Source organism: Musca vetustissima, unplaced genomic scaffold (assembly GCF_032173495.1).
Source record: "Musca vetustissima isolate MV318-11 ecotype Yass unplaced genomic scaffold, APGP_CSIRO_Mvet_v1 utg18288, whole genome shotgun sequence".
NCBI lineage: Eukaryota > Metazoa > Arthropoda > Insecta > Diptera > Muscidae > Musca > Musca vetustissima.
In genome coordinates, this window is record NW_026886411.1 from 44,690 (window position 1) to 71,759 (window position 27,070).

The window sequence follows — 27,070 nt, forward strand, 5'->3', positions numbered from 1 at the left end:
AAGAAAAAAACTGATAAAGAAGATATAGCAAGTGTATTTTAATCAAATGGGCGCCATTTTAATATGTGGCGAAGAAAGTTTTAAATACAACAGGTGCTTCATAGGTAGGAGGGGTTAAAAAAATATGAAATTCTCTTTCTTCGTTTGAAATTCAAAAGTTGTTCTCCTTCTATTACAGATTTATTCTATTTGATAATTTTTGTGGTTTTCAAAAATATTTCAAAATCTCCAAAATAAAATCTTACCCACATATATCATGGAAATCAAACGATTTTCATCACCTATACTAAATAAATATTTCCTAAGAAAAAATTTCAGTTTTTTTATCATAAATCTTACTTAAGCTGACATTAAATACACTGGCTCTTTTTGTTTTTTCTTTGGTGAACAAAAATTTTAGGCAAAAAAAAAAAAAAAAAAAAAACAAATAAAAATTCAATTCCATTTAAAATTCGGCAGCCAATAAATTTGCATAAACGGTGGCCAGACAAAGCTGCATTAAAATTATTTTTTTTGTATAATGGACGACTTAATTTCACTTTATTCAATTGCAACATTTTACAATTTTTTAAACTAATTTTCAGAGAAAATGAGAAAAAAAATCTAAAAAATACAAATACGAGCTGCTAAAAGAAAATGTAAATATTTTGAGCCTAGCACATCTTGATATATTTATTGAATTAAATAAATGGTTGGCCTTCTGTTTAAACATTGGGCTTCTCATCCCTGTGGATAAAAATAATTTTTAGAGTCTGTGCTAACCGATTTTATAAAAAAAACGGAAGTTATGGTGAAAACTTTCAAAAAGCAGAAGACCATTATATGGGGCAAACCAGATACTTGTACCAATATTGATCACTTTCAAAGGAAGATTTTCTACTCAATAAGAAACCATTTTTAATATCAAACATACTTTGTTTTTACTCCTAGGATGTGTGGTATCGAAAATGGAATATATCGCTCTACTTTTTGGCATAGCTGTTTTAATAGAAATTTATTTTTAAAAATTCTACGTATATTTAGGATCCTTAGGAAAATATTTTTATAAAATCCACGCTTGTTTAGGGCTTTTCAGGGTTATTTAGGTCTTTTGAAAAATACTTGTAAAAAATTCCTTAGATAAATATTAGGGATCTTAGATAAATATTTAAAAAAATACCGCTAATTTATAATTATTAAACAAATTAAAAATATTCCACGCTAATTGATAATATTTAATATTTAATATAAACAAATATTTAAGAAAATCAAAGCTTAGGATCCTTAATCCACACTTATTTAGTTTCCTTAGAAAAATATTAAAAAAAATCGCGCTTATATAGAGTCCCAAGACATGATCCAAATCATGAAAAAACCAGTGGACGAAGCAATATAGTCGGATACCCTACACAACTACCTCGGAACTCTAACTTTCTGCGGATGTTTATTCCAAAAACTTGTATTATTTCGTAATATTTGCATCCTCTTGCCCAATTGGAGGTCAACAGCATTTCTTCCTTACACTGATATATTTTTCGAATATTACTAATATTCAGTACAGTCCCTCCAATTACTTGTTCCGATTCCCTTAACCGTGGGTTGTGTTATGATGTTCGACTTATAATTGTGGCCTATAAATCGACGCAGAAAACACACACAAATAAAAATATGTTTTCGGTCCACTTCATCCAAAAATTATTATTTGATCATCACCGAAAATTATAGACGTTGTCCTCGTCCATAACAGGAACCTAATGGAGAATTTTAAAGCGATCAGCGCTATATTTCCGTCCTCGCAGTAAAAAAAAAAATATTTGTTGTTTTTTATTTGGTGCATTCAGTTGTCTAAAATTGGCTTGTTAGCAGTCGAGTCATCGGCCAGGAGTTAAAAATCGACCATAAAACTGTTGTAATCCATTTACAATTGACCAGAAACGGCCAGAATTGTCCACCAAGCGATTATAAAAACTTGGTATCTAGGGAGGATTGTAAAAACCGACTACTAGAGTTTTTTTTGCAAATAGAGAGCAGGACATTATGAAGTTACCTTTAAAAATTTTCCCTAACCTATATTTTGAAAATTCCACTCCTTTTTCAGGACCATAAAACAACCCTAATTTTTTAAAGCGACCATTCTTTTTGGTACATGAATTCCAAATTTGGTTAGGATCAATCAAAAATATTTTAAAGATTCAAAAGTTATTTATGACCCTTAATTTTTATAAAGCCACATTTCTTATGTCTCCTTTAAGACAGTTCTTTATAATGTACAATTTCTTCGAAATTTATTAGTGTTCGTAAGTGTGTTCGTGTTTCTGAACAAGGATCGGATAAAAATAGAAAAGAACGATCAAAACATATCGATTTTTTTTGTCTAAAATATTGTGAGCGACATTTTTGTAGAGTATTTGGATGCAAAACAATTTCGTCTTGTGGCAATTAGGTTACTGTTCAAGAAAATAAGGGTAAAAAAGACTCACAAGGACTCGGGATAAAGGATGGATATATTTTACAAATATATTACTCATTCGATTTGATGGCATGCGTTTAGCCATCTCAAAAATTACCTGCAATAGCCGAAAATAATGATATACAGCATTTCCTTCATGAACATTAAAGTTATCATCAACAAATCCATAACGCTATGACTTATAGCGAATTTGTCTTTCTGGCATGGTGTAATCGAGCTTATGGAGTATAGAAAATGGATTTTAAAAATCCAATAATTTGTATTCCCCTATTGATCAATTCTCACATATCGATTTCGTAATTTATTGTAAATATTGTAGTGTATTTAAGTAATCGTGTAGTGATTTCAATTTTTTTTTAGTTTTTGATTTGGTATTTTGTAAAATATTTGCGGCGTAAATTGTTGTATTTTTTCTGCAGATTTTTTTCGGTGATATTTGTTTTGTTTAAATTATTTTCACACATTTATTTTACGTTTTTTTCATGGTTTTGTTGATTATAGCGGCTACGGCCGACCACTTATGTAATGCGAATCATTGATACTTTTAAATCTTTACCGCCTTATTTTCAGCCAGTCTGTTAGCCTGCCACTATATATTAAATATAAATTTTCTAGTTTCTTTCAATAGATTGGTTTAAATGTACACTAGACATTAAAAAAAAAAAACAACAACCAAAAAAATTCGGCAGCCTTTTTTGGTTATAGATTTCCATCAAAATTGTTGAGTTTAAGAAAAAAAAAAAAAATAGACAAAAATAAAGTAATCCTCCAAAAAATTTAAGCTGGCTGGCTGTTTGACTACTGGTAGTGGTGGTGGATATTTCTATAAACGTTACATTGTTTCTTTATGTCGTTGGTTTTTTTGTTTTTGTTTTCTTCAATTTTTTTCTTTGGCTGGGGGTTTTTCATTGGAAAAACTTGTATTTCATAATAATGTTCATATGTGCGGACTTTGGGTTTCTTTTTATTTCTAATATTTTTGGTGTTGTTGATGTTGTTGTTGCTGTTGTGTATTTCCTACAAGGTATCCTAAGCTATAGCTTAAGGCTGATATCTCAAGCGTTTTGAAACTAGTGTTTCTTACGTATTTAAAACTATTTATGGTTTAATACAGCAGCTGTCGTCTACAAGCCTAGGTACTAGGCTGCTGTTGCCATTGAAGTTGGTGGTGGCGGTGGTAGCTGTTGTTGATAATACCTATTGGCCACAATCATCACAATAAGCCAGCCAGCCACCAAGCAAAGCAAATAAAACTGACTTCCAAAACAACCAGCCACAGCTTCAAGCCAAAAAAAATGAAATTTTTCTAAACTGAAGAAAAAACTAAAAATAACCTTAAAAAGACCAGCAGCTATGTGGCACCAACGCCGCCACCACCACCACTGCCACCAAGAAAATCATCAACCAGCACCGCTACCAACCAACCAGCCAGCCATTACCAACATCGTCATCATCGCCACCTTTTTGGCTTTTTGGTGGTGGCACATTTGGTTTCTTCGATTTGACTGCTCGTTCGCTCGCTCTCTTATCTTGGTTGAAATGCACGTCTTGTATTACCTTCATTAACCATCATCATCATCAAAAACACATAAATTTTTTAAACAATTTAATATAAAACTATTGTTTTGAAGTGATGATAAATAACGAGCGTGGACCGTTAAGTCCCCACTTTACCCAGTATGCCATTCAAACCCAACGAAGAAGAAGAAAAAAGGTTAGAAGCTACAACTGTGATGTTTGATTTTGAAATATGACGGCTTGTGGACATCTACGGGAATGGGAATTGTTTGATGGCATAGGAGCTAGAAAACGGAACGGTTACCATGAGGAATGGGACAATTATATGTCGAATATAAATAATAAATATACAGGTCTTCTATAGGTAGAAGCCTCTTCTATCTATGAAAGATCCTATAGATATAATACCCTTTGGATTTTTTAAAGAATATTTTTATGGGCCTCTACAAGGCGTGGATTTTTTTAAGATTTTTCATGGGCCTCTACAAGGCGTGGATTTTTTAAAGATTATTTTTCATGGGCCTCTACAAGGCGTGGATTTTTTAAAGATTTTTTTTCATGGGTCTCTACAAGGCTTGGATTTTTTAAAGATTTTTTTTCAAAGCCAAAACAAGGCGTGGATTTTTTAAAGATTTTTTTTTTCATGGGCCTCTGCAAGGCGTGGATTTTTTAACGATTTTTTTTCAAGGCCAAAACAAGGCGTGGATTTTTTAAAGATTTTTTTTTCATGGGCCTCTGCAAGGCGTGGATTTTTTAAAGATTTTTTTTTCATGGGCCTCTGCAAGGCGTGGATTTTTTAAAGATTTTTTTTCGTGGATCTCTACAGGGCGTGGATTTTTTAAAGATTTTTTTTCAAGGCCAAAACTAGGCGTAGATTTTTTAATGATTTTTTTTCGTGGATCTCTACAGGGCGTGGATTTTTTAAAGATTTTTTTTCAAGGCCAAAACTAGGCGTAGATTTTTTAATGATTTTTTTTCGTGGATCTCTACAGGGCGTGGATTTTTTAAAGATTTTTTTTCAAGGCCAAAACTAGGCGTAGATTTTTTAATGATTTTTTTTCAAGGCCAAAACAAGGCGTGGATTTTTTAAAGACTTTTTTTCGTGGGCCTCTACAAGGCGTGGATTTTTAAAGAATATTTTTCAAGGCCAAAACAAGGCGTGGATTTTTTAAAGAATATTTTTCAAGGCCAAAACAAAGCGTGGATTTTTTTAAGAATATTTTTCAAGACTAAAACAAGGCGTGGATTTTTTAAAGAATATTTTTCAAGGCCTAAACAAGGCATGAATTTTTCAAAGAATATGTTTTCAAGGCCGTAACAAGGCATGTAGTTTTCAAAGAATATTTTTCAAGGCCGTAACAAGGCATGGATTTTCAAAGAATATTTTAGTTTTTTTTTTGGGTGGCGTAGGGGATGATAGATACCAAGCAACGGCTCTGATTGGCTTTAACATGGCGAAGTGCAGGCTTATTTTGGTCCCTCTTTCATCTCAATTGTGGACACTGACCTCCCCGCGGTGCCACCTGGGGAGCTATTCTCATCACCCGATGAAATAGTGAGCTAATATGTGCCGCGAGTTCACCCATAAGAACTATAAAAAAATGGGTTGAGGCGTCGGGTTAGTTGCCCACTCTCGGAAAACCCAACCTTCTATGAAAAAGCTAGGAAAAAGAAAACCAAACCCCTCTATAAAGGACCACTATCTGCGAATCTGCACTTGGAATGTGCGCTCGTTGTACAGAACAGGCGCAGTGTTCGCTTTGGCGGATGTACTCAAGAAGTAGAAAGCCGATATTATTGTCTTACAGGAAATGCGATGGAAAGGGACAGGCGTAAGTAAATCAAACGATTATGCCCTGTATTATAGCTGCCATGAAACGATACATGAATTTGGATTTATGGATAACAGGAGAATAAAAGACCTTGTCTCCTGATTCACTCCAATAGACGAGCGAATTGCTATAATCCGTTTAAAAGCGAAGTTCTTCTACATCAGTCTCATTTGCGCCCATGCTCCGACCGAAGATAAAGATGAACAGACCAAAGACATATTTTACGAGCGTCTAAAAAACAGCATATGAGCGCTGCCCTGGTCATGATATTAAAATTCTGCTAGGATATTTTAATGCAAAAATCGGAAGGGAAAATATCTTTGGCCCCACCGTCGGAAAATTCAGCCTCCATGAAGGAACATCAGACAACGGCATGAGGTTGATTGACTTCGCGGCAGCAAAAAACATGGTAGTAGTAGCAGCACCAGATTCAAGCATCTCGATATACACAAGGCCACTTGGATTTCTCCCGATCGAACAACGAGAAATCAAATCGATCATGTTGTGATAGACGGAAGGCATTCATCCAGTGTTTTAGACGTCCGATCGATCCGAGGAGCAAATATCGATTCGGACATTTATCTTGTGGCAGCCAAGATACGCACCCGTCTTAATGTAGCAGTAATGGTGCGATCTAATGTAATACGGAAACTCGACGTCGAAAAAAAAGCTGCAAACACAACATATAGCAGAAGCCTACCCAACTGCTTGACGAAAACGCCCCATGTTCCGATAATAATACAGAAGCACAATGGCAAAGAATTGCCCACTCCCTACAAACAGCAGCAAAAAGCAACACCTGGGTACCAAAGACCACCATCAAGGAATCCGTGTTACGATCAGGAGTGTCGTAATACTACTGATATGAAAAACGCAGCGTATAGGGCAACCCTGCGGACAATAGTAACACGTATTGCGATGGAGAACTGCCGGGAGAAAAGGAGAGAGGAGAAACGTATTTTCAGAAAAAAGAAGAAAGAACAAGAAAAATGTGAGCGTGAGCAAATCGAGATGTTCAGGAGTGTCAGAATGAAGTCCGAAAATTCTACCAACGGGTAAAACACCAAACCGAAGGCTTTGGTGCAGGCACATCCTCCTGCAGAGATAAAGAAGGAAACTTGGTGACAGATACAGACAGCGTGCTGAGGATCTGGAAGGAGCATTTTGAAAAACTTTTGGTATCAAATAGTAGCAGTGAAGTGGATACCCCAGAACCAATAAAAGATGACGGTATAGAGTGTATACCACCTAGCCAAGATGAAGTCAGAATAGCACTTAATCGGCTGAAGAATAATAAAACAGCAGGTGGCGATGGGTTACAAGCTGAACTATTCAAGACTGGTGGTCAGATGCTGGTAAGGAGCATGCACCAGCTGATAAGTACAATTTGGCTAGAAGAATGTATGCATAATGATTGGAATCTCAGCATCTTGTGTCCCGTGCACAAAAAAGGAGACAGGACGATATGTGTCTACTATAGAGGAATAAGTCTCCTTCCTATCGCATATAAAGTGCTATGCAGCGTACTGTGTGAACGACTGAAGCCAAAGGTCAATGACATTATTGGACCATACTAATGCGGCTTCAGACCTGGACCAAATTTTCACTCTGCGCCAAATCCTGGAAAAAACCTACGAAAAACACATCGACATATTCCACCTATTTGTCGACTATAAAGCCGGCATAGGTTACTGAATTAGGTCCAGAATGATGCGTGCTAAGTTTGATGAAAATCGGTTCAGATTTAGATATAGCTTCAATATATATTTTCGACCGATTTAATTTAAATTTTGCACTAAAGACCCAAAGATGGGGTGATCGGTGCACAATTTTGTGCAATGTACTGTTACTATAACATTTCGTGCGTCAAGTTTTCTTGAAGGTTCAGATTTACATATACATTCTATATATATTTTCGTCCGATTTTAAGTAAATGGTACACTAAAGGCCCATACAGACCCATACACGTACAGAAATTAATAAAAACCTAGTAAGTTTTCTTGAAATCGGTTCAGATTAGCTTCTATAAATAATTTCGACCTACTCATGTTGACTGTACACCAAATCATCAATGGGTGCCTGATTGATACATTTTAAACAGTGCGTGTGATTTAAATCTATTTACAAAATGTAGAACCTATTCTAGAATGGCATGTGTTGGAATTGATGTTAGTCGGTTTACTTATAGATAAATATCGCATATTTAAGTTCGTTCAATTTCATGTCAATGTTTCTTAGAAAAGGCGACGTCTGTTAGGATACATATTATACATATGTATCCCCAGTGGTGAAGGGTATCATATAGTCGGCCCAGTCTGACTTTACTACTTTCCTTACTGGTTTTTTATTTCTATAATAAAATTTTTGAAGTATGTGTCGTAAGTCTTTTGTTTAATATATATCCAAATATTTAAAACTCCTAAGAAATATTAAAAATTTATGTATAGGGACACACATATTGTACACACAACTATTTTTCATCTCAATAAACAAAATTAATTTCTATTTCCTTTATATTTTCTTTTGTAAACAAAACAATTTCCTCCACATCTTAAGAAATACTTCACTTATTAAAACAATAAATAACAACAACAGCAACTACAAAACAATTTACATTTTTTCCAACATTTCTTAATGTTAACATTTCCTGCTTAAATCGTCAACATTAATTTTGTTACAATTAAGGCCAGAGATATCTCTCTTCCTCGCAGTAGTTACCCGGGCTTAGCTTAAATCCATCCACCATCATAGGCAAAAGGAAAATGCGGCAATTATTCAAATCAAGGAAAAGTGACCAAAGAAAACACCTTAATTTATGCATTGCATTAGCAGCAGCAGCAGCAGCAGTGAGTTTTGGTTTAGAGATCTTCGCGTAATGGTTGGTGTGATAATTCTACTGTCGCACCATACCACTAAAATACCAGTCAACAAGATTAATTACTTTAATCCCTTTTCTTGGACACCATTGTAAATGGAGAGTATTTGTTTGTTTTTTTCTCCCGATTTGTTTATATTAGTTACGGAAAGTGTGAACTTGAAACATAAATTTTTTTCGTGTTTTTGGTATTTATCCCACAAAATGGCTTAACTATGTGGAAATAAATTAATGAAATTAAATAACTTAATGCTACATTTATTTTATATGATAATAAAACAATTTAAATATTTTTGGGGGAAGAATTTAAGAAAAGTGTAAATGGGAAAATAAGGGTTTTAGTGAGCTGTTGGGAATTCGAGTTTTGTTTTGGGAAATGAAGAAAATATAAATTAATTTTGTTTATTGAAGTGGAAAATGTTTATGGATGTTCTCCCACATCCACATATATTTCAAAACTTTTTTTATCTTTTTGAAACATTTATAAATATATTAAACAAAAGATTTAGGACACATACTTGATACATATTAACAAGAATATTAATTCGTTAACATTTAAAAAGGGACCCTCAAATGAAATGGATTTTTTAGGAAAATTTTTAAAGAACCATTGTAGGTGGTTATTCAAATAATTATAATGTGGATTATTATCCCAACTGTAGACCTGACATTTTTAAAGGGGACTTATTTTCTAACTATATCCTTTCAAGACGGATTTTATTTCGAGAATATTTTCCCAATAATCAGCCATCAGCCATAAGGGGGAGTGCATTTGTTACAGGTTGGTATTTTGGTTTCTCATTGGGTGGAAAATCTTTCTGGGCAAAATGATAAATTTTAGGGTACGCCCGAAATAACGGTATTGTGGGGAGTTTGACCATGTTTTCAACCAAATTGGTTACAGTTTTATATTTTGGATTCTCATTGGATTGAAAATATCCCCACCAAAAAAGTGATTCATATTGGTTTCCTTTTTGAGGTAACTTCTAAATTTCGATTTTTGGGAAGTTGAACACATTTTATATCCCAATTGAGTAGAAAATCTCTCTACCAAAAATTACATCTATTGATCAAATTTCGAAGTAGTTCCCATATAACAGTACCTCGCAGATTTTAGTATTTTCAGAATTTCAAAGACCTTTTCCAAACATACTGGCTAAAAAAATATTTTTTTTTTGGATCTCATTGGTCCATGTTCATGCATAACCCCTATATAGCAGTACCACCAAATTTTCCTGATACGGTATTTTGAGGTCATGCGTTATATTCCGTATGTTGTAGGTCGTAGCAGTTTAGTTTAATAATTTGTTTTATCCTGCTAGAAATTCAATATGGCATTGGCCCCCATTACAAAGTCCTGAGCTATGATCCCCATCTAATGGCCAAGACTTGGATAGGTATTTTGATTGATGGTATAGGGGTATTTTTCAACCGAAGTGACTTTTTATACCCTTCACCACACTGTGGCACAGGGTATTATGTCTTGTACTTTGAGTTCTTATTGGGTAGCAAATCTCCCTACTAAAAATTATAATTGTAGGTCCATTTTTTCGGATAGTACCCATATAAGGGTACCCCCCATTTTCGGTATTTTGGGGGTTTTGATCGCATTTTTAGACCGAATTCGCTGAAATTTGGTACTTTGAGTTCTTATTGGGTAGTAAATCTCCCTACTAAAAATTATAAATATAGGTCTATTTTTTTCGGATAGTCCCCAATTTTCGGTTTTTTGGGGTTCTTGGGCTCGTTTTATAACTGAATTCACTGAAATTTTGTACATTGGGTTCTTATTGGGTACTAAATTACTCCACTAAATATTATAAATATAGGTCCAGTTTTTCTGGCAGTCCCCATATAACGGTACCCCCAAATGCTTGGTATTTTGGGGGTTCTGATCCTATTTTTTAACCGAATTGACTGTAATATAGTACGTCGAGTTCTTATTAGGTAGCAGATCTCTCCACTATAAATAATAAATATAGGTTAATTTTTTGAGGTAGCCTCTATATTTTCGGTATTTTGGGGTTCTTGAGCGCGTTTTTCAACCAAATTCTTTGTAATTTGGTTTTTTGTAGTCGTATATGGTAACAAACCTTCCTCCCAAAAAATATTAATATTCGCCCCCTTTTAGGGGTAGTCCCCATATAAACCCCTTGTTATACCCTTCACCACACTGTGGTACAGGGTATTGTGGCTTTGTGCATATGTTTGTAACAGGCAAAAAATCGAGATAGACCCATTGTTCCTTTTGAGAATATGCATAGAATCACTTTCTGAGTCGATTTATGCATGTCCGTCCGTCTGTAGATGTTAAATTGTAAACAAATTGCAGGTCGCATTTATGATCCGATGATGAAATTTGGCACAGGTCACATAATAGGCCCAAGGACGTAGGACATTTTCAATACAAGTATAAATTTTACATAGTAGGGGAGACTGGGGCACCTTCGGCATCGGGGCACCTTCGGCAATCGCGTTTTCGATATGAAGCTCTCACCGTACATCACTAGTTTCGATACATAGGTATCGAATATCGAAATAAATAACTGACACAAAGTTTGAAATTTCTAGCTAATAAACTTATTTAGATACATGGGTTTTTATATTTTTATAGATGTTTCTGTAATATTTCAATTCCACTTCGTAAGTATTTCGCGTATAAAACTTTTTAAATTTTTAAGACAATATTATTAAAAAGTGGTTAACTACGATGTGTATTATTTTAGAAATGTTTAAAAATATAATGTTTTTAAAAACTGATCGAAAAAAATGAAAAAAACTATAAAAAGTACATTCGGGGTACATTCGGCATTTTAAAGTGGGGCACATTCGGCAATATTATTTCCTTAAAATGTTTTTGAGTTTGTCTTTAAAACTAATCCTTTAATATGGTCCGAAATTGCATATATAAGATCAAACGTACTTGTATTGACGAAAATGCGATAGAAACTCCTTATTTCTGATGCTGTGTGCGAGCTTGAGATGTAAACGTACGCCGTTAGAAAATAAAGCCCTATAATTCAAACATTGTGTGGCGTATTAAAACCAAATAGAGCCTTTAGAGGATCAGAATTTCAACCAGACTGATAGCGATGACAATTACCCGGCTATGACTATGTTGCCGAATGTGCCCCATCAAATGTCGAAGCTACCCCGGGTTGGGGCACATTCGGCGAATTTGACTTTTTTTACAAAACTGTAAAATTTTTTAACTAATACTATTGTTTTATATCTTGTTTGTACTATTTTTTACAATTAAGTGTCTGAGGACAATAATCAGCCATAAAGTTGTTATATATGTTGAATAAGTACTGAGATATAGAGCTCTAAAAAAAAAGTGCCGAAGGTGCCCCAGTCTCCCCTACTCATACACTCATACTCACACACGCTATTCGGTTAAAACAGATATTAATTTTAGTATGTTTTTCAAAATGTTGTGTCAATAAGCATAGCATTGAGTCTTTAATGCACCTTAAAATCGGACGAAGATATATATGAACCCTTGTCAACAAAACTTGACGCACGTAAGTTTATACTAACTTCATTCATTGTACAAAGTTGTGTTCCAATCGGTCAAACTTTGGGTCTTTAGTGAACAATTTACATAAACTCGGAAGAAAATATATATAGGAGCTATATATAAATCTGAACCGATGTTTACTAAACATAGCAAAAAGACTCATTTCAGTACACTGTGCCAAATTTCGTAAAAATCGAAAACTATATCGATTTCCACCAATTTCAATAGGGTTTGTCCTTGAGTCAAATAATTGAACTGTACCAAATTTTATCTAAATTGGATTATAAATGTGAATTTAACATCAACAGACGGAAGGACATGCATAAATCGACTCAGACAGTGAATCTATGCATATTCTCAAAAGGAACCATATGTTAATTTCATTTCCATTGTACCCTGTAACACAGTCTGTTGAAGGGTATACAAAGTATTTGAGTATAGCAATCTGCATCTTATGGAATATTCAAACGAAGTGACTACATTTGACCAATACAAAATGACATTTTGTGACCATAGTGTCTAAATTACTTTTTCACATAAAATTTTGAATATAAATCCCTGTTTCTACATAGTCCTAATACTAAGGTCATGCGTCATTTTCGATGTGTTCAAGGTCTAAGCCAACTTTTTCTTATGGTGGAGCTTATGTGATTAACAAATCATTCGAATGATCATCGCCCTTAAAGGCATAACTCAAATAAACAAATATTATTCCAACTGAGCATGGCTAGAATTGGAACCTAGGTTCCCAAAGCAACACAAAACATGGAAGCTATAATAGGTGTGTGGATTAATTATCCATTGCTAGAAATGACTGTTTTTAGAGTGAATAAAAATGTCGTAACCTGGTATATTTGAATTTAATTCGCAGATGCAACTTCGCATTAATTTGGATATAAATACAAGTTATCAGCATACGAACTCTGTAAAGCCACATAGCTCAATATGCCTGATGAACCGCTTAACCAACGACGTAACGCGTCGCATAATGGAGGGTACGTAGGTTCATCCCTTGGCATTCCTTTTCATTTTTTCAACTCAAATATAAACTCGACTGGAAAGAGAAAAAAACTGACTTAAATACCTTTTCTTAAGGCATATAGAAGGCGCGGTTTATATTTCTGATTTTTTAATTGATATTTTTTCAAGTCATAAATAAGGCGTGGATTTTTTAATTGATATTTTTTCAAGTCATAAATAAGGCGTGGATTTTTTTAAATATTTTAAATAAAAAATATTTTCAATAATTATTTAAAGTATATGGTTTTTCAAACGAAAGACTTAAGACACGAACACATTTACAATTGCTTATAATATTTTTAAAGCCAATGTTACTTGAAATTGTTGTCTGATTAAAGAAATGCAACAAAATTATGTACCACAAAAAACATAATCCACCATCCAGCAAATATTGAACAAAGGAAAAACTAATAATAACAAATCTACTTGAATTTGGTTTCTATCAATATTTTTCTCCCAAAAAAAATAAAAAATCGAGAAGACAACAAAAATTGAATAGCAATAGAAGAGAGATCATAAAACATTTAGGCTATTGTAAGTTGTAATATATGTTGTAAATTGCTAGTTAAGTTTGGTGTAAAGATGTTTGATTTCTATGCCAAAAAAACACCACGATGACAATGGGAAAACATGGGGCGGCGGCGTGTAGCAGCAGTACCAATAACATCATCCGTAAAACCATCAGCAGCAGGAGGATTTTTTGTCGTTTGCCAACAAATATTGGCCGCTGATAGTGGTAGAGCTGGTGCGGGTAGTAGTACGGCTGATGGTGGTATTACTGCCTGCTAAAGTTGTTGCTGTTGGCCAGTTAGTTGCTTTAAAAAGACGTGCAGCCAACAAGCAACAACCAAACGAATGACTAACTTGTTGTTAAAATTTTACAAAAAAAAAAGCCTCCACAATAGTTGCAGAAATGAAAGAATAAAACAAACACTAAATCCAAAGCTTAAAGCTGATGCATCTCAACTGCGGCTGCTGCGGCTGATGATGATGACGATTTTCACGTTTTCCTATTTGTGGTGGCACCATGGAAATACACACACATTTCACACTAATATCAACTGAGAAGGATTTTTTTTGTCTTATTGGCTTAAGGTGACTGTGTGCTGTTGTTGTTTCGTTCTCCAAACAGTTGTAGATTTTGTTGTAACTGCATTGCAAACACCATTCCAATGCGTAGCAATTTCTAGTATTTATTTTGTTAAGATTTTTTCGCGTTTTTTCTGTTATTTTTTAATTCTGCTACACTACACTCATCATGGGTCCTTTAGTTGGCCATGGTCTTCGAGGCGGGTTGAGATGGTGTTGGCTGGAATCGGCTTGAGGTTGAAAACAACATTTTGATCAAAATACGGTGGTAATGGTGGCAGTATTGCCATTTTCGAAAAAATTAGCTATCCGAAAATATTAAAAAAAAAAATCCTTAACAAATCGGTCCGAATTTTTAGAAAACAGTATTCTTTTAAAAAATTCACGCCCAAAACTATCCGATTTTTTCCAAAATTTTTCTTCAAAAAATCTTAAAAAATTCCACAACAAGGACAACCTTACCCCCATTCTTCTATACCCAATTTATATTCCATACCCCTCTCTTAATAGAAAGGAGGTGCGTTTAGTTACCCATATGGGCTGACATTACGAACAATTTTTTACCCAGTAGTTATAGTTGAGATCAACACAAATGCACACACACATAAGCCGAACATCAAAAACTGGGATCTAACAAGCTTTTTATTTATCCTAGAATTTCTAATACAACCACATAACTAAGCGTATAGTGTCGTGGTATTTGCTTGAAGAGAAAAACAAACAAATAAATCCCATAGTAAGGCAAAAGAAAAAACAACAGAAGAACAGAAGTAAAAGATTTCGAACGAGATTTATCACACATGCCAAACTATAACCATCCAAGCATTCAGTAATCCAGGCAAACAACCAATTCAAATAGAAGAACACACAGATATACACACACATATATATGTACAACAACTTTTAACAACCTTGACAAACAATTTAAAAAACCATACATGAGGCACAGTATTTGGGAGGGACGAATATTCTTCAAAAATCCAAACTTTGGAGAGACCCATGAAAAAATATTCTTTAAAAAATCCAAACTTAGGAGAGGCCCATGAAAAAATATTCTTTAAAAAATCCAAACTAACCCCTCCCTAGGTGATGGCCCATTCAAAAATATTCTTTAAAAAATCCAAACATAGGAGAGGCCCATGAAAAAATATTCTCTAAAAAATCCAAACTTTGGAGAGACCCATGAAAAAATATTCTTTAAAAAATCCAAACATAGGAGAGGCCCATGAAAAAATATTCTCTAAAAAATCCAAACTTTGGAAAGGCCCATGAAAAAATATTCTCTAAAAAATCCAAACTTTGGAGAGGCCCATGAAAAAATATTCTCTAAAAAATCCAAACTTTGGAGAGGCCCATGAAAAAATATTCTCTAAAAAATCCAAACTTTGGAGAGGCCCATGAAAAAATATTCTCTAAAAAATCCAAACTCTGGAGAGGCCCATGAACAAATACTCTCTAAAAAATTCAAACTCTGGAGAGGCCCATGAACAAATATTCTTTAAAAAATCCAAACTATATAGGCCCATGAAAAATATTTTAAAAAATCCAAAAAATGGAGAGGCCCATGAAAAAATATTCTTAAAAAATATAGGCCCTTCTAAAAAAAAACTCTGGATAGGCCCATGAAAAATATTCTTTAAAAAATCCACGCCTCAGTTGGCCCATGAAAAATATTCTTTAATAAATCCACGCCTCAGTTGGCCCATGAAAAATATTCTTTAATAAATCCACGCCTCAGTTGGCCCTTGAAAAATATTATTTAAAAAATCCACGCCATCTGTTGGCCTTTGAAAAATATTCTTTAAAAAATCCACGCCTTATATAGGCCTTTGAAAAATATTCTTTAAAACATCCACGCCTATAGCTCTGATAATCTTTTAAAAATATTCTTTACAACTCCACGCCTATAGCTCTAATAATTCTTTAAAAAAATATTCTTTAAAAAATCCACGCCTTATATGGCCTTTGAAAAATATTCTTAAAAAAATCCACGCCTTGAATAGTCCTTTGGAAAATATTCTTTAAAGAATCCACGCTTTGTATAGTCCTTTGAAAAATATTCTTTAAAAAATCTACGCCTTATATAGTCCTTTGAAAAATATTCTTTAAAAAATCCACGCCTTATATAGGCCTTGAGAAAATATTCTTTAAAAAATCCACGCCTTATATAGGCCTTTGAAAAATATTCTTTAAAAAAAAGTCAGGACTGTTTTTGTTCTTTGAAAAAAGAAAAATGGGAAATTTTATGGTCCCCGACCACTATGCTTTCTTACACTAGTCTAGAGTTTCATATGTTCGACTCCAGAAGAAAAAAACACCAACAAATTCCATTCTGTTGTTGTTGGTTGTTTGGTTAGTTACCTCGTTTTGCTTCGTTTAGTTTGCTCTAACAATCAGTTAACTCTTTTTGGCGTTTCAGAATTACTTTTAAGCCGTTTGTCGTCGTCATCATCAGCAGCAGCATCGGCAGCATCATCATCCTTAGCCCCAGCAATGTTGTTACTGTTACTGATTTTTCATCTTTCGCACTTAGGCGATTAGTTAAGCCTCCAAGTTACGGGTAAGGAAGTCAAATCAGCCAGGCAGCCAGGCAGCCAAGCATCCAAGAAGAAAACAGAATGCCACTGTGAGTGAGTGGCTGACTGAATGAACGATGACAATGTGAGTGAGTGTGTGTGTTTGGAGTATGTCTTATCATCTCTCCCTGAACTATGAAGGTATAATCATGCATCCATGTGGCCAACGATTTCTTTTTTCTTTTGCATTGTTAAGGGTTTTTTAGCTTTGGTATCAGTTTAGATATTTTTTCCATCCCAATCGAATTGATGAGGTGGAAGGCCCTCAAGCGGAACTAACAGAAATCAAATTTTTCTCATTCCTCTTATGGCAATGATGGTATAGAGGGAAAAGTTCTATTTTTAATTTGACATCGCAGACGACAAATAATCCAATGAAGAAGAAGTCAAAAACGAAGAAGAAATAGAAGAAAAAGTGTAGCAGAACAAAACATTTGTATGTGGGAAATTTGATCTCCCCAGAGATATGTCGCGTTGGATGGAAGCCATTGGAGGGAAAACTGTAAAACATTTTGTCCATGTTAACATTTAATTGAACATATGTTTATTAATTGATGTGATGTCGTCACCACCAGCAGCACCACCAGCAGCACCACCACCATAGCCATGGCTCCGAACATCATTGACATTGTCTTCGGTATGGTCTGTTTGTTACATTTCATTTTGCGAACAATTTTCTGAAAGTATTTCCTTAACAACAACAGTAGCCGGATAAATAGTTAACCGCAATAATATTGTGATCAGTGAACAATAACTGTATCATGTGGTTGGTTGGAGACAATGGAGTAACGAGGTGGCCAATGAGCTTAGCTGGCTGCGGATCATGACAACAACGATGACGACGGCGATGATGATGATGATGGAGAAGGAAATATTTTTCAAAGGCCTATATAAGGCGTGGATTTTTTAAAGAATATTTTTCAAAGGCCTATATAAGGCGTGGATTTTTTAAAGAATATTTTTCAAAGGCCTATATAAGGCGTGGATTTTTTAAAGAATATTTTTCAAAGGCCTATATGAGGCGTGGATTTATTAAAGAATATTTTTCAAAGGCCTATATGAGGCGTGGATTTATTAAAGAATATTTTTCAAAGGCCAACTGAGGCGTGGATTTATTAAAGAATATTTTTCAAAGGCCAACTGAGGCGTGGATTTATTAAAGAATATTTTTCAAAGGCCTACCCAAGGCGTGGATTTATTAAAGAATTTTTTTCAAAGGCCTGTATAAGGTGTGGATTTATTAAAGAATTTTTTTCAAAGGCCTATATAAGGCGTGGATTTATTAAAGAATATTTTTCAAAGGCCTATATAAGGCGTGGATTTTTTAAAGAATATTTTTCAAAGGCCTATATAAGGCGTGGCTTTTTTAAAGAATATTTTTCAAAGGCCTATATTTAAAGAATATTTTTTCAAGGCTTACATAAGGCGTGGATTTTTTAAAGAATATTTTTTCAAGGCTTACATAAGGCGTGGATTTTTTAAAGAATATTTTTTCAAGGCTTACATAAGGCGTGGATTTTTTAAAGAATATTTTTTCAAGGCTTACATAAGGCGTGGATTTTTTAAAGTATATTTTTTCAAGGCTTAAATAATGCGTGGATTTTTTAAAGAATATTTTTTCAAGGCTTACATAAGGCGTGGATTTTTTAAAGAATATTTTTTCAAGGCTTACAAAAGGCGTGGATTTTTTAAAGAATATTTTTTCCAGGATCATAATTGGCGTGGATTTTTTAAAGAGTGTTTTTCCCAGGGTCATAATTGGCGTGGAGTTTGTAAAGAATATTTTTTCCAGGGTCATAACAGACGTGGAGTTTTTAAAGAATATTTTTTCAAGGTTCAGAAACAGGCGTGGATTTTTTAAAGAATATTTTTTCAGGGTCATAACAGGCGTGGATTTTTTAAAGAATATTTTTTCCAGGGTCATAACAGGCGTGGATGTTTTAAAGAGTATTTTTTCCAGGGTCATAACAGGCGTGGATTTTTTAAAGAATATTTTTTCCAGGGTCATAACAGGCGTGGATTTTTTAAAGAATATTTTTTCCAGGGTCATAACAGGCGTGGATTTTTTAAAGAATATTTTTTCCAGGGTCATAACAGGCGTGGATTTTTTAAAGAATATTTTTTTTCGTGGATTTTTTAAAGAATAAGGGTCATAACAGGCGTGGATTTTTTAAAGAATATTTTTTCCAGGGCTTCGATAGGTCTGGATTTTTTAAATAATATTTTTTCCAGGGCTTCGATAGGCCTGGATTTTTTAAAGAATATTTTTTCCAGGGCTTCGATAGGCGTGGATTTTGTAAAGAATATTTTTTCCAGGGCTTCGATAGGCGTGGATTTTTTAAAGAATATTTTTTCCAGGGTCATAAAAGGCATTGAGGATTTTTTCCAGGGTCATAATTTGTTTTTCGGTGTATTAAAGATTTTTTCCAGGCGTCATAAAAGGCATAAAAGGCTAGGATTTCTTCAGACGTCAATTTTTTCCAGGGTCATAAAAGGCGAGGATTTCTTCAGACGTCAATTTTTTCCAGGGTCATAAAAGGCGAGGATTTCTTCAGACGTCAATTTTTTCCAGGGTCATAAAAGGCGAGGATTTCTTCAGACGTCAATTTTTCCAGAGTCATAAAAGGCGAGGATTTCTTCAGACGTGGGTTTTTCAAAAGCTCAAAAAAGAAATGTTTTAAGCTTAGTCGTGAGGTTTTTTAACTAATTTTTGGAGCGATTCAACTTGAAATTTCCTTGCATAGTAATTTGTTATTATTGATCAAATTAGCCTCCCTTCATGGAATATTTTTTTTGTTCCTACCCATCAAAACATTTTAAGGTTTTTATGTTTGCACATTAAGTGCTGATATTTTGTTTTCAGTTTTCCTTTTTTGCCCTGTTGCAAATTGAGTGGGTAGCCAAAGTCAAATAGGGTGGATAATCAAAAAATATTTTTTCAAGTTTTATTAAAGGCTTGGATATTCAAAAACCAGTAAGGAAAGTACAAAAGTCAACGGCATTACAATGTTGCGCTCTAGATAAGATTTTGGTTGGAAAGTGCAAGGAGTAGTTTTGCCGCAGAGTCAATTCTGCTGCTATGTTTTTATTTGCCTAGTAGACTGACATTGTCTGGTGGTGTCACGCATACGATTGAAAGCGCCTGTGCTTTAAATTTTGCCTTACAGACAATAACAATAAACCATGGTTAATGTGTGTCCATGTAATTACGAAAAACTTAAGACACAAACATTGTATGGTTTTTCGATTGAATTATGGTCTTGAATAATTTATTATCGCCAGGGTAAAATTGTAGTAGTAGTTCAGTAAAAAAAAAAAAAAAACGAAAAAGGGTTCTGTTGGTTATTTGTTTTTCGGTGTGTAGTTTGTTCCTTGATGTGTGGAGTTTTTGTTTTTGAAGGGAAGGAAAGGGTTATTATTGCTCATATGGTCACAGGGCATGAAATGTGGTTCGGTACATGTGTTGGGGGATATTGGGTATGATACAAATAGTCTAATGTTAGAAATTAGTTACTATTAATCACAAATCGTTAAAAATTAGTAACTTGAAGGACTCTTGGAGCATTATTTGTAACATTTTGTTAGAAAAATGTTTTTAATGGTCGTTTAGGGCGTGGATTTTTTAAAAAATACTTTTTCAAGTTATACTCTAATAAGATTTTAAAATTTTTATTCTAATTTAGTTGAATGTGAGACTGAAATCTTTCAATTTTATCATAATCCTGCTATGTTAGTGTCAATTTTAATTTTTTTTCTTGCAAAATCTTTATAACAGTCATTATCCTAAATATATTTTAATATATTTCCTAAATATCCTTTAATATAAATTCTTAAATTCTTCTGTCAAATAAACTATAAACAGATGCTTTAAGATCGATGGTGGATGTCATTATCCTAAATATATTTTAATATATTTCCTAAATATCCATTCAAGTTAAACTATGTTAAAACCATTACAACTTTTTTTCTCTTTCAAATTCCAACTGATAAGACAAACATCAGCTGTTGCTGTCCTGCTATTTTTTTCATATCCATTTAACTCTAAGAAGAATATTTTTAACAAATGTTCTTGCCTACTACTGTGAAGATTCATTAATTTCCGTTGAATTTATCTCAGAAAAAAAAACAACAACAGAAAGCACAAATTAATTTTCCACCATCATATAACAATGGCAATTGTTGTTGTCTTTTTATGGATTCATAAGTAACATATGCATATTACCGTTATGGCTAAGGCTAAGTAACAAACAAAAAAACTTGGCAAGACAAAATGCAAAAGATTCAAAGAAGCAAAAATAACGATCATCAGTCGCACATAATATGCCACCAGGTTTATGTAAAACAATAAATTATACTGGAGTCGCACACACACTAACATACACATATAGAGAGACAATCACATATATCGATGCAGCATCATCAGCAAAGTAGCCAACCAGTAGTAATAACAACTACAGTGCTGCCAGTTAGTGATGCAGGATACAGGGTGGGGGGCGAAATTACCCCCCACCTTCAGCCTCACCATCGAGTAGGAAGAATTCTTTTGGGCCATAGCATATTTGTCAAACTTACACTTTAAAATAATCATAAACTACCGAATGCATCAGCAGCAATAACCCTCAACAGCATTATTACTGACTGATGACGATGAGCGGCAATGGCAGTCGCGCTGTGCTGATGTTGCTATGTGCCACATAAGAAAGAACTACTGGCTGAATGATGCTGCTGCTGCACTTGCTCCAACTATGGCAACATTATTTGCCTGCCTTCCTCGGTGGCTGGCTGGCTGACTGACTGGTTGACTGCCTGCATTCAAAGGCTAACGAAATCACATGAAGAACGAACAACTCTTAACAAATTACAGTAATTATCAAAATGTATTTTAGTTTAAGGGCACACACATACAAACACACACTCTCGCACATAGTGGCCAGGGGGACGTACAATCAACAATCGTTGCTGCTACATGCTAAATAACAAAAATAAAATTCAAGCTCCATGAAAACGGGTAGATTCATATTTTAAGATACGAGGTATACATATGTTGTTGTCTTTCTTGGTGTGTGTGTGAAAGAATTGCTAAAGTTAGTGTATTTGTAGTGGTAATATTTCCCGATTCCAAATCTTCTTCCTGCATTTTTTTGTGATTTTTTTATAAAGAATGTGTTGGGGAGTTTTGGTCAGTGCTAAAAAATATTGACAACTTTAAAGCATTTTTGATAGGCACCACCCAAATTTGATGATAAACCAAAAAAATGATTTAATGTCCTTTTTTATGGGCCATTCATAGCCACAGGCTGTCAACCAACAATAACAATGTGGTTGTTACTTTCTTATCAAGTGCATGGAATTTTATTTTCTAAGAATTATGTAAAATTGTTTAGCATTACACCAGACTAGAACAAAGGAGAAATCGCTAAGGGGGAATGATTAGAAATATGAATATGTAGGAGCCCTTGTAAAGGAAAGGAAATCTATTCAAAAAATCTTAAAACCCCAACGATGAATGCCTTAAAAACCCTTCAAAATATTTCTTAAAAATTCCACACTTTTTCTCCTACGAATCTTTCCAAGATATTTCATAAAAACTCCAAGATTATCGTCCCAAGAGTACTTCAAAACTATTAATTAAAAACCTCATGGCTTGTGTCTTAAAAGTCCGTCAAAAATATTACTTAAAAATATCACTATTTTTGTCCTGAGATTCCATTAATATATTCCTTAAAGACACCGCAAGTATTATCTTGAATGTCCTTCAAAAATATTCATTGGGGTCCTCGAAAAAATATTCTTTAATAATCCACGCCTGTTTGAGGTCCTTGAAAAATATTCTTTAATAATCCACGCCTGTTTGAGGTCCTTGAAAAATATTCTTTAATAATCTACGCCTGTTTGAGGTCCTTGAAAAATATTCTTTAATAATTTACGCCTGTTTGAGGTTCTTGAGAAATATTATTTAATAATCTACGCCTGTTTGAGGTCCTTGAAAAATATCCACGACTAAAATAATCATAGGAAACATATTTATACCCTTCACCACACTGCGGTACAGGGTATTATGTCTTTGTGCATATGTTTGTAACAGGCAAAAGGAATCGAGATAGACCCATGGTTCCTTTTGAGAATATGCATATAATCACTTTCTGAGTCGATTTATGCATGTTCGTCCGTCTGTCCATGTTAAATTGTAAACAATGTACAGGTCGCATTTATGATCAGAATTGGATGAAAATTGGCATAGGTCACTAATTTGGCCCAAGGACGAACCCTATTAAAATTGGAAAAAAATCGGTTCAGATTTAGATATAGCTCCCATATATATTTTCGTCCGATTTGAGGTAAATGGTGCATATATATTTTCGTCCGATTTGAGGTAAATGGTGCACCAAAGTCCCTACATATTTTTCGATTTGCACGAAATTTGGCACAGCGTAATGAATTATCTCTAGAATGATGTGTGTTAAGTTTCCTGAAAATTGGTTCAGATTTAGATATAGCTCTCATATATAATTTTGTCCGATTTAATGTAAATGGTCCACCAAAGTCCCTATATATATTTCGATTTGCACGAAATTTGGCACAGCGTAACAAATTAGGTCTAGAATAATGTGTGTTATGTTTCCTGAAAATCGGTTCAAATTTATATATAGCTCCCATATATATTTTTCTCCGATTTAATGTAAATGATGCACCAAAGTCCCTTAATATCTTTCGGTTTGCACTAAATTTGGCGCAGCGTAATGAATTAGGTCTAGATGTGTGTTAAGTTTCCTAAAATCGGTTCAGATTTACTACTTTCCTTACTGGTTTTTTGAGGATATTTTTGTCCTATGGTGCGCAGACGACTCTAAATCTGTCCGAATGAAATTAAATTTATCATAAGCAGAAATACATGAGTATGTTCCTTCGAGGCAACATTAACATGCAATTGTAAGGATACAAATATACATTATACCCAAAGTGGTGAAGGGTATAATATAGTCGCCACAATCCGACTTTCCTTACTGGTTTTTAACTCGGTTTGTAATCAATAATGAGCAATTTTCTAAAAATCAAATAAACCCTTAACTAGTATTTTACGAAGAAAACAATTCAGAGATATGTCTGAGCAATTTATATGAGCAGCAGTTTATCAATAATAACTTTTCTACGCACTTCTAGGATCATTTATGATCATGCAAAGCTTCCACTTATTGTCAGTATTTTTGTGCTAATGATCAGTATTTTCAAAATTTTATCCGCATTTTACAAAACTTGGTAATCCAGATTCCTTGTGTAAAAGAAATGTACTTCCAAAATTATTAGTAAGGTGTTATGGTTGTTTTGAACATACTCTTCTCCTGTATTTTATTAAATAGAAATAAATATTTTGATTAAAAACACAAACAAAAATAGGGATGATTACCTGAAAATCTGGTTAAAAAATGCTAGGTCCGAATCTGTCTCTAGCGATTAGATATATTAACGTGATAAGCACGTTAATAGGTGATTGTCATATATATTTATGGTAAATATTTCAGATGAATCCACCACTTTTTTATAAACTACCATTTATACGTAATTAGATTTTTTGAGCAAGGACCGGTTTAAAATGGAAAAGGACAAGGATAAATTATCCATTTTTTGTCTATAAGTATGCTATAATAACTCTTATGAGTCACATTTTTGTTGAATATGTTGAGGTCCAAAAATCTTGTATTGTGGTATTTAAATGGCGGTTCAGGAAAATAAGGACGTAAAAGAAACACAAGGAATCTATATAGAATGATTTGACTAAAGAAGTGTGAGTAGCTCAAAACCTGGGCATATAGGGAAACGTCATTTGTAGATAGAAGGTATGTATAGAAGTCCTGAATTGGAATTAAGAAGATACTTCTTCAATATTTTTCTATAAAATACCTGCTGAAAATCTTTATCTATAGAAGGACTTTTAGAAGAAGGCATAGAACATCTATAGATTAATAAATAAACTTCCAATATCTAAGGGAATCCATATAAAATGAAAAAAAAAATTGAAGATATTTTGTCTTATAAAAATAATAGAACGTTATAAACATATTTTTATAAAGAGTTTCTAGAAGACTTGTGGCAGCTTTTACTACCTATAAAAATGTTGTGAAATACATTTTATCAACAAGAAAATACATTATTGCTGATAACTTCTGAAGAAGCCTTTTGGTAAGCTATGCAAATCATTAACCTTTAATAATTTTTTGTTGCAGTTACTTCTTGTCCTTCATGCGAAACAACACTCACACATACAAACATATGTGAATGCATACCAAATTAGCCTGTCGGTTGGTTCAGCGGCTGCTGCTGAACATCGATTATTATAATCTTTAAAACATATTTCAAAATAATATCAATATCGATCATTACTATAAGCAAAATGTGTAACGATGTAGAATTTTATGGCTTTTTATGTTGTTTTCAATTTTTTTTATCTTCAAAAAAAGAAAAAAAATGGAGGAGAATAAGGCAAGCTGTGGTATGTAAAAAAAGATCTTTAGCCTTTAAGCAAAATATAAAATTCTTTCAGTGAAATGATTGTAATCAACAACATCTCAAAAATAAGGGAGAGCAAAGCAACGAAAAAGCTATGGCGAATAATCATCATCATCCTCATCATGGTCAGTCACATGGCGAAGTAACTCCTGGTGCTGCTCATTTAAATATTACAGCGTGTTTTGTTGTTGCCTGAATTATGATTTTCTTTGTAGTGAAGAAGTTTTTTTTCCTGTGCATCCTAACTAAAAACCTCTTTTGCATATTCCCCCCATTTACAAAGTTGAAAGGCTTTAATGGCCGAACACTTGTTGCCAAAGATTATAATCAATATATACTTTTTTCCTCTTCTTAAAATATAACTATGCACTTACCCGTATCCATGGCAACCAGCGTCAATGTATATTCCGATTTCGCCTCCCGGTCCAATGAACGCAGCAGCGATATTTCACCCGTCGATGCATTTATGCGAAATAGATCGGTATCACCTTCTTTGAGAAAATATCGTACCAATGAATTGAATGGTGGTGTATCGGCATCATAGGCTTGGACACTAAGGACATAACCACCATTGGGTGGTACAACATTTTCCATAACATATGCCAAATAAGGTGAATCCAAGAAGGTCGGTGGATTGTCATTAATATCGGTAATGACTATGACCATTTCCGCCAAATCATAACGATTTTCAAATAAATGTGTTAGCTTTTGCCTTCCCTTTTCATTTTCATAGGCCAAACCCAAATCCGCTGCAGAATCTTCAGCCTTAATGGACAATACATATCTCGATTTCCTTTCATAATTCAAATTCTTCGATACTCTCACAATTCCCGAATCCTCACTAATCATAAAATCACGATTATCATCACCGGCCACAATGGAATAACGTACCCGGCCATTGGCCCCATCATCCACATCTGTGGCCGACACTTGCAATACCATGGCTCCAATACTGGCATTTTCAGCCACCGAGGCGGTATATTGCTTGGGATCAAATATCGGTGCATTATCATTTTCATCCAACACTCGAACATATAATTGACTTTGGGTCAGCTTGGCCGGTTCTCCACGATCACGTGCTGTAATATTGAGCAGATATGATGTCTGGGTTTCACGATCTAATTTGCCGGAGACTCGTAGTAAACCATCCACTGGACCCAATGTAAAGGGTACCTGGGTTTCACCATTACCACCACCATCCAGTGTGTATTCGATATAACCATTTTTGCCTTCATCACGATCAATGGCCTTGACTACCATTACCACAGTGTTAAGTGGTATATTTTCGAGAATTTCTGTATAATTACTGCTAACAAAGATGGGAGCTTCATCGTTGACGTCTTTGAGGATAATTGTGACCTAGAAAAAAATAAAAACAATTCTTTATTAGCAAAGTCAAAATTATGAAGAATATTAATAAATTTAATAAGGTGGTCTTGATGGTTCTACCCTCAATTTCCAACGCAGGTGACTATAGCAAATCATATGCAGTGGGTGTTACTTGAAAAAAAAAATCAATCGGATCCAAATTCGAATATTTTATTCTCAATATTCAATATTCCATTCATCCAACTTTATATTACGGCTTTCAAAGTTTTGACGAAATCGTGTACACACTTCGATAGTTATAGTGGCTACCAGTCATCCAGAAAGTGATCCCAACCCCATTATCCGGTTTGCCCTTTT

General features: G+C 34.1%; 1 protein-coding gene across 1 annotated transcript in view; it reads right to left on the reverse strand.

Moving 5' to 3' along the window:
• LOC133333872 (cadherin-related tumor suppressor) overlaps positions 1 to 26,743 on the reverse strand; it is a gene marked incomplete at its 5' end in the record, with an annotated part of 48,282 nt that extends 21,539 nt beyond the window's left edge. The window contains one exon of the mRNA XM_061542182.1: positions 25,759 to 26,743. Within this exon, the coding sequence (XP_061398166.1) occupies positions 25,759 to 26,743 (985 nt within the window). The remainder of the gene's footprint in view (positions 1 to 25,758) is intronic.
• Between the last annotated feature and the right edge of the window lie 327 nt (positions 26,744 to 27,070).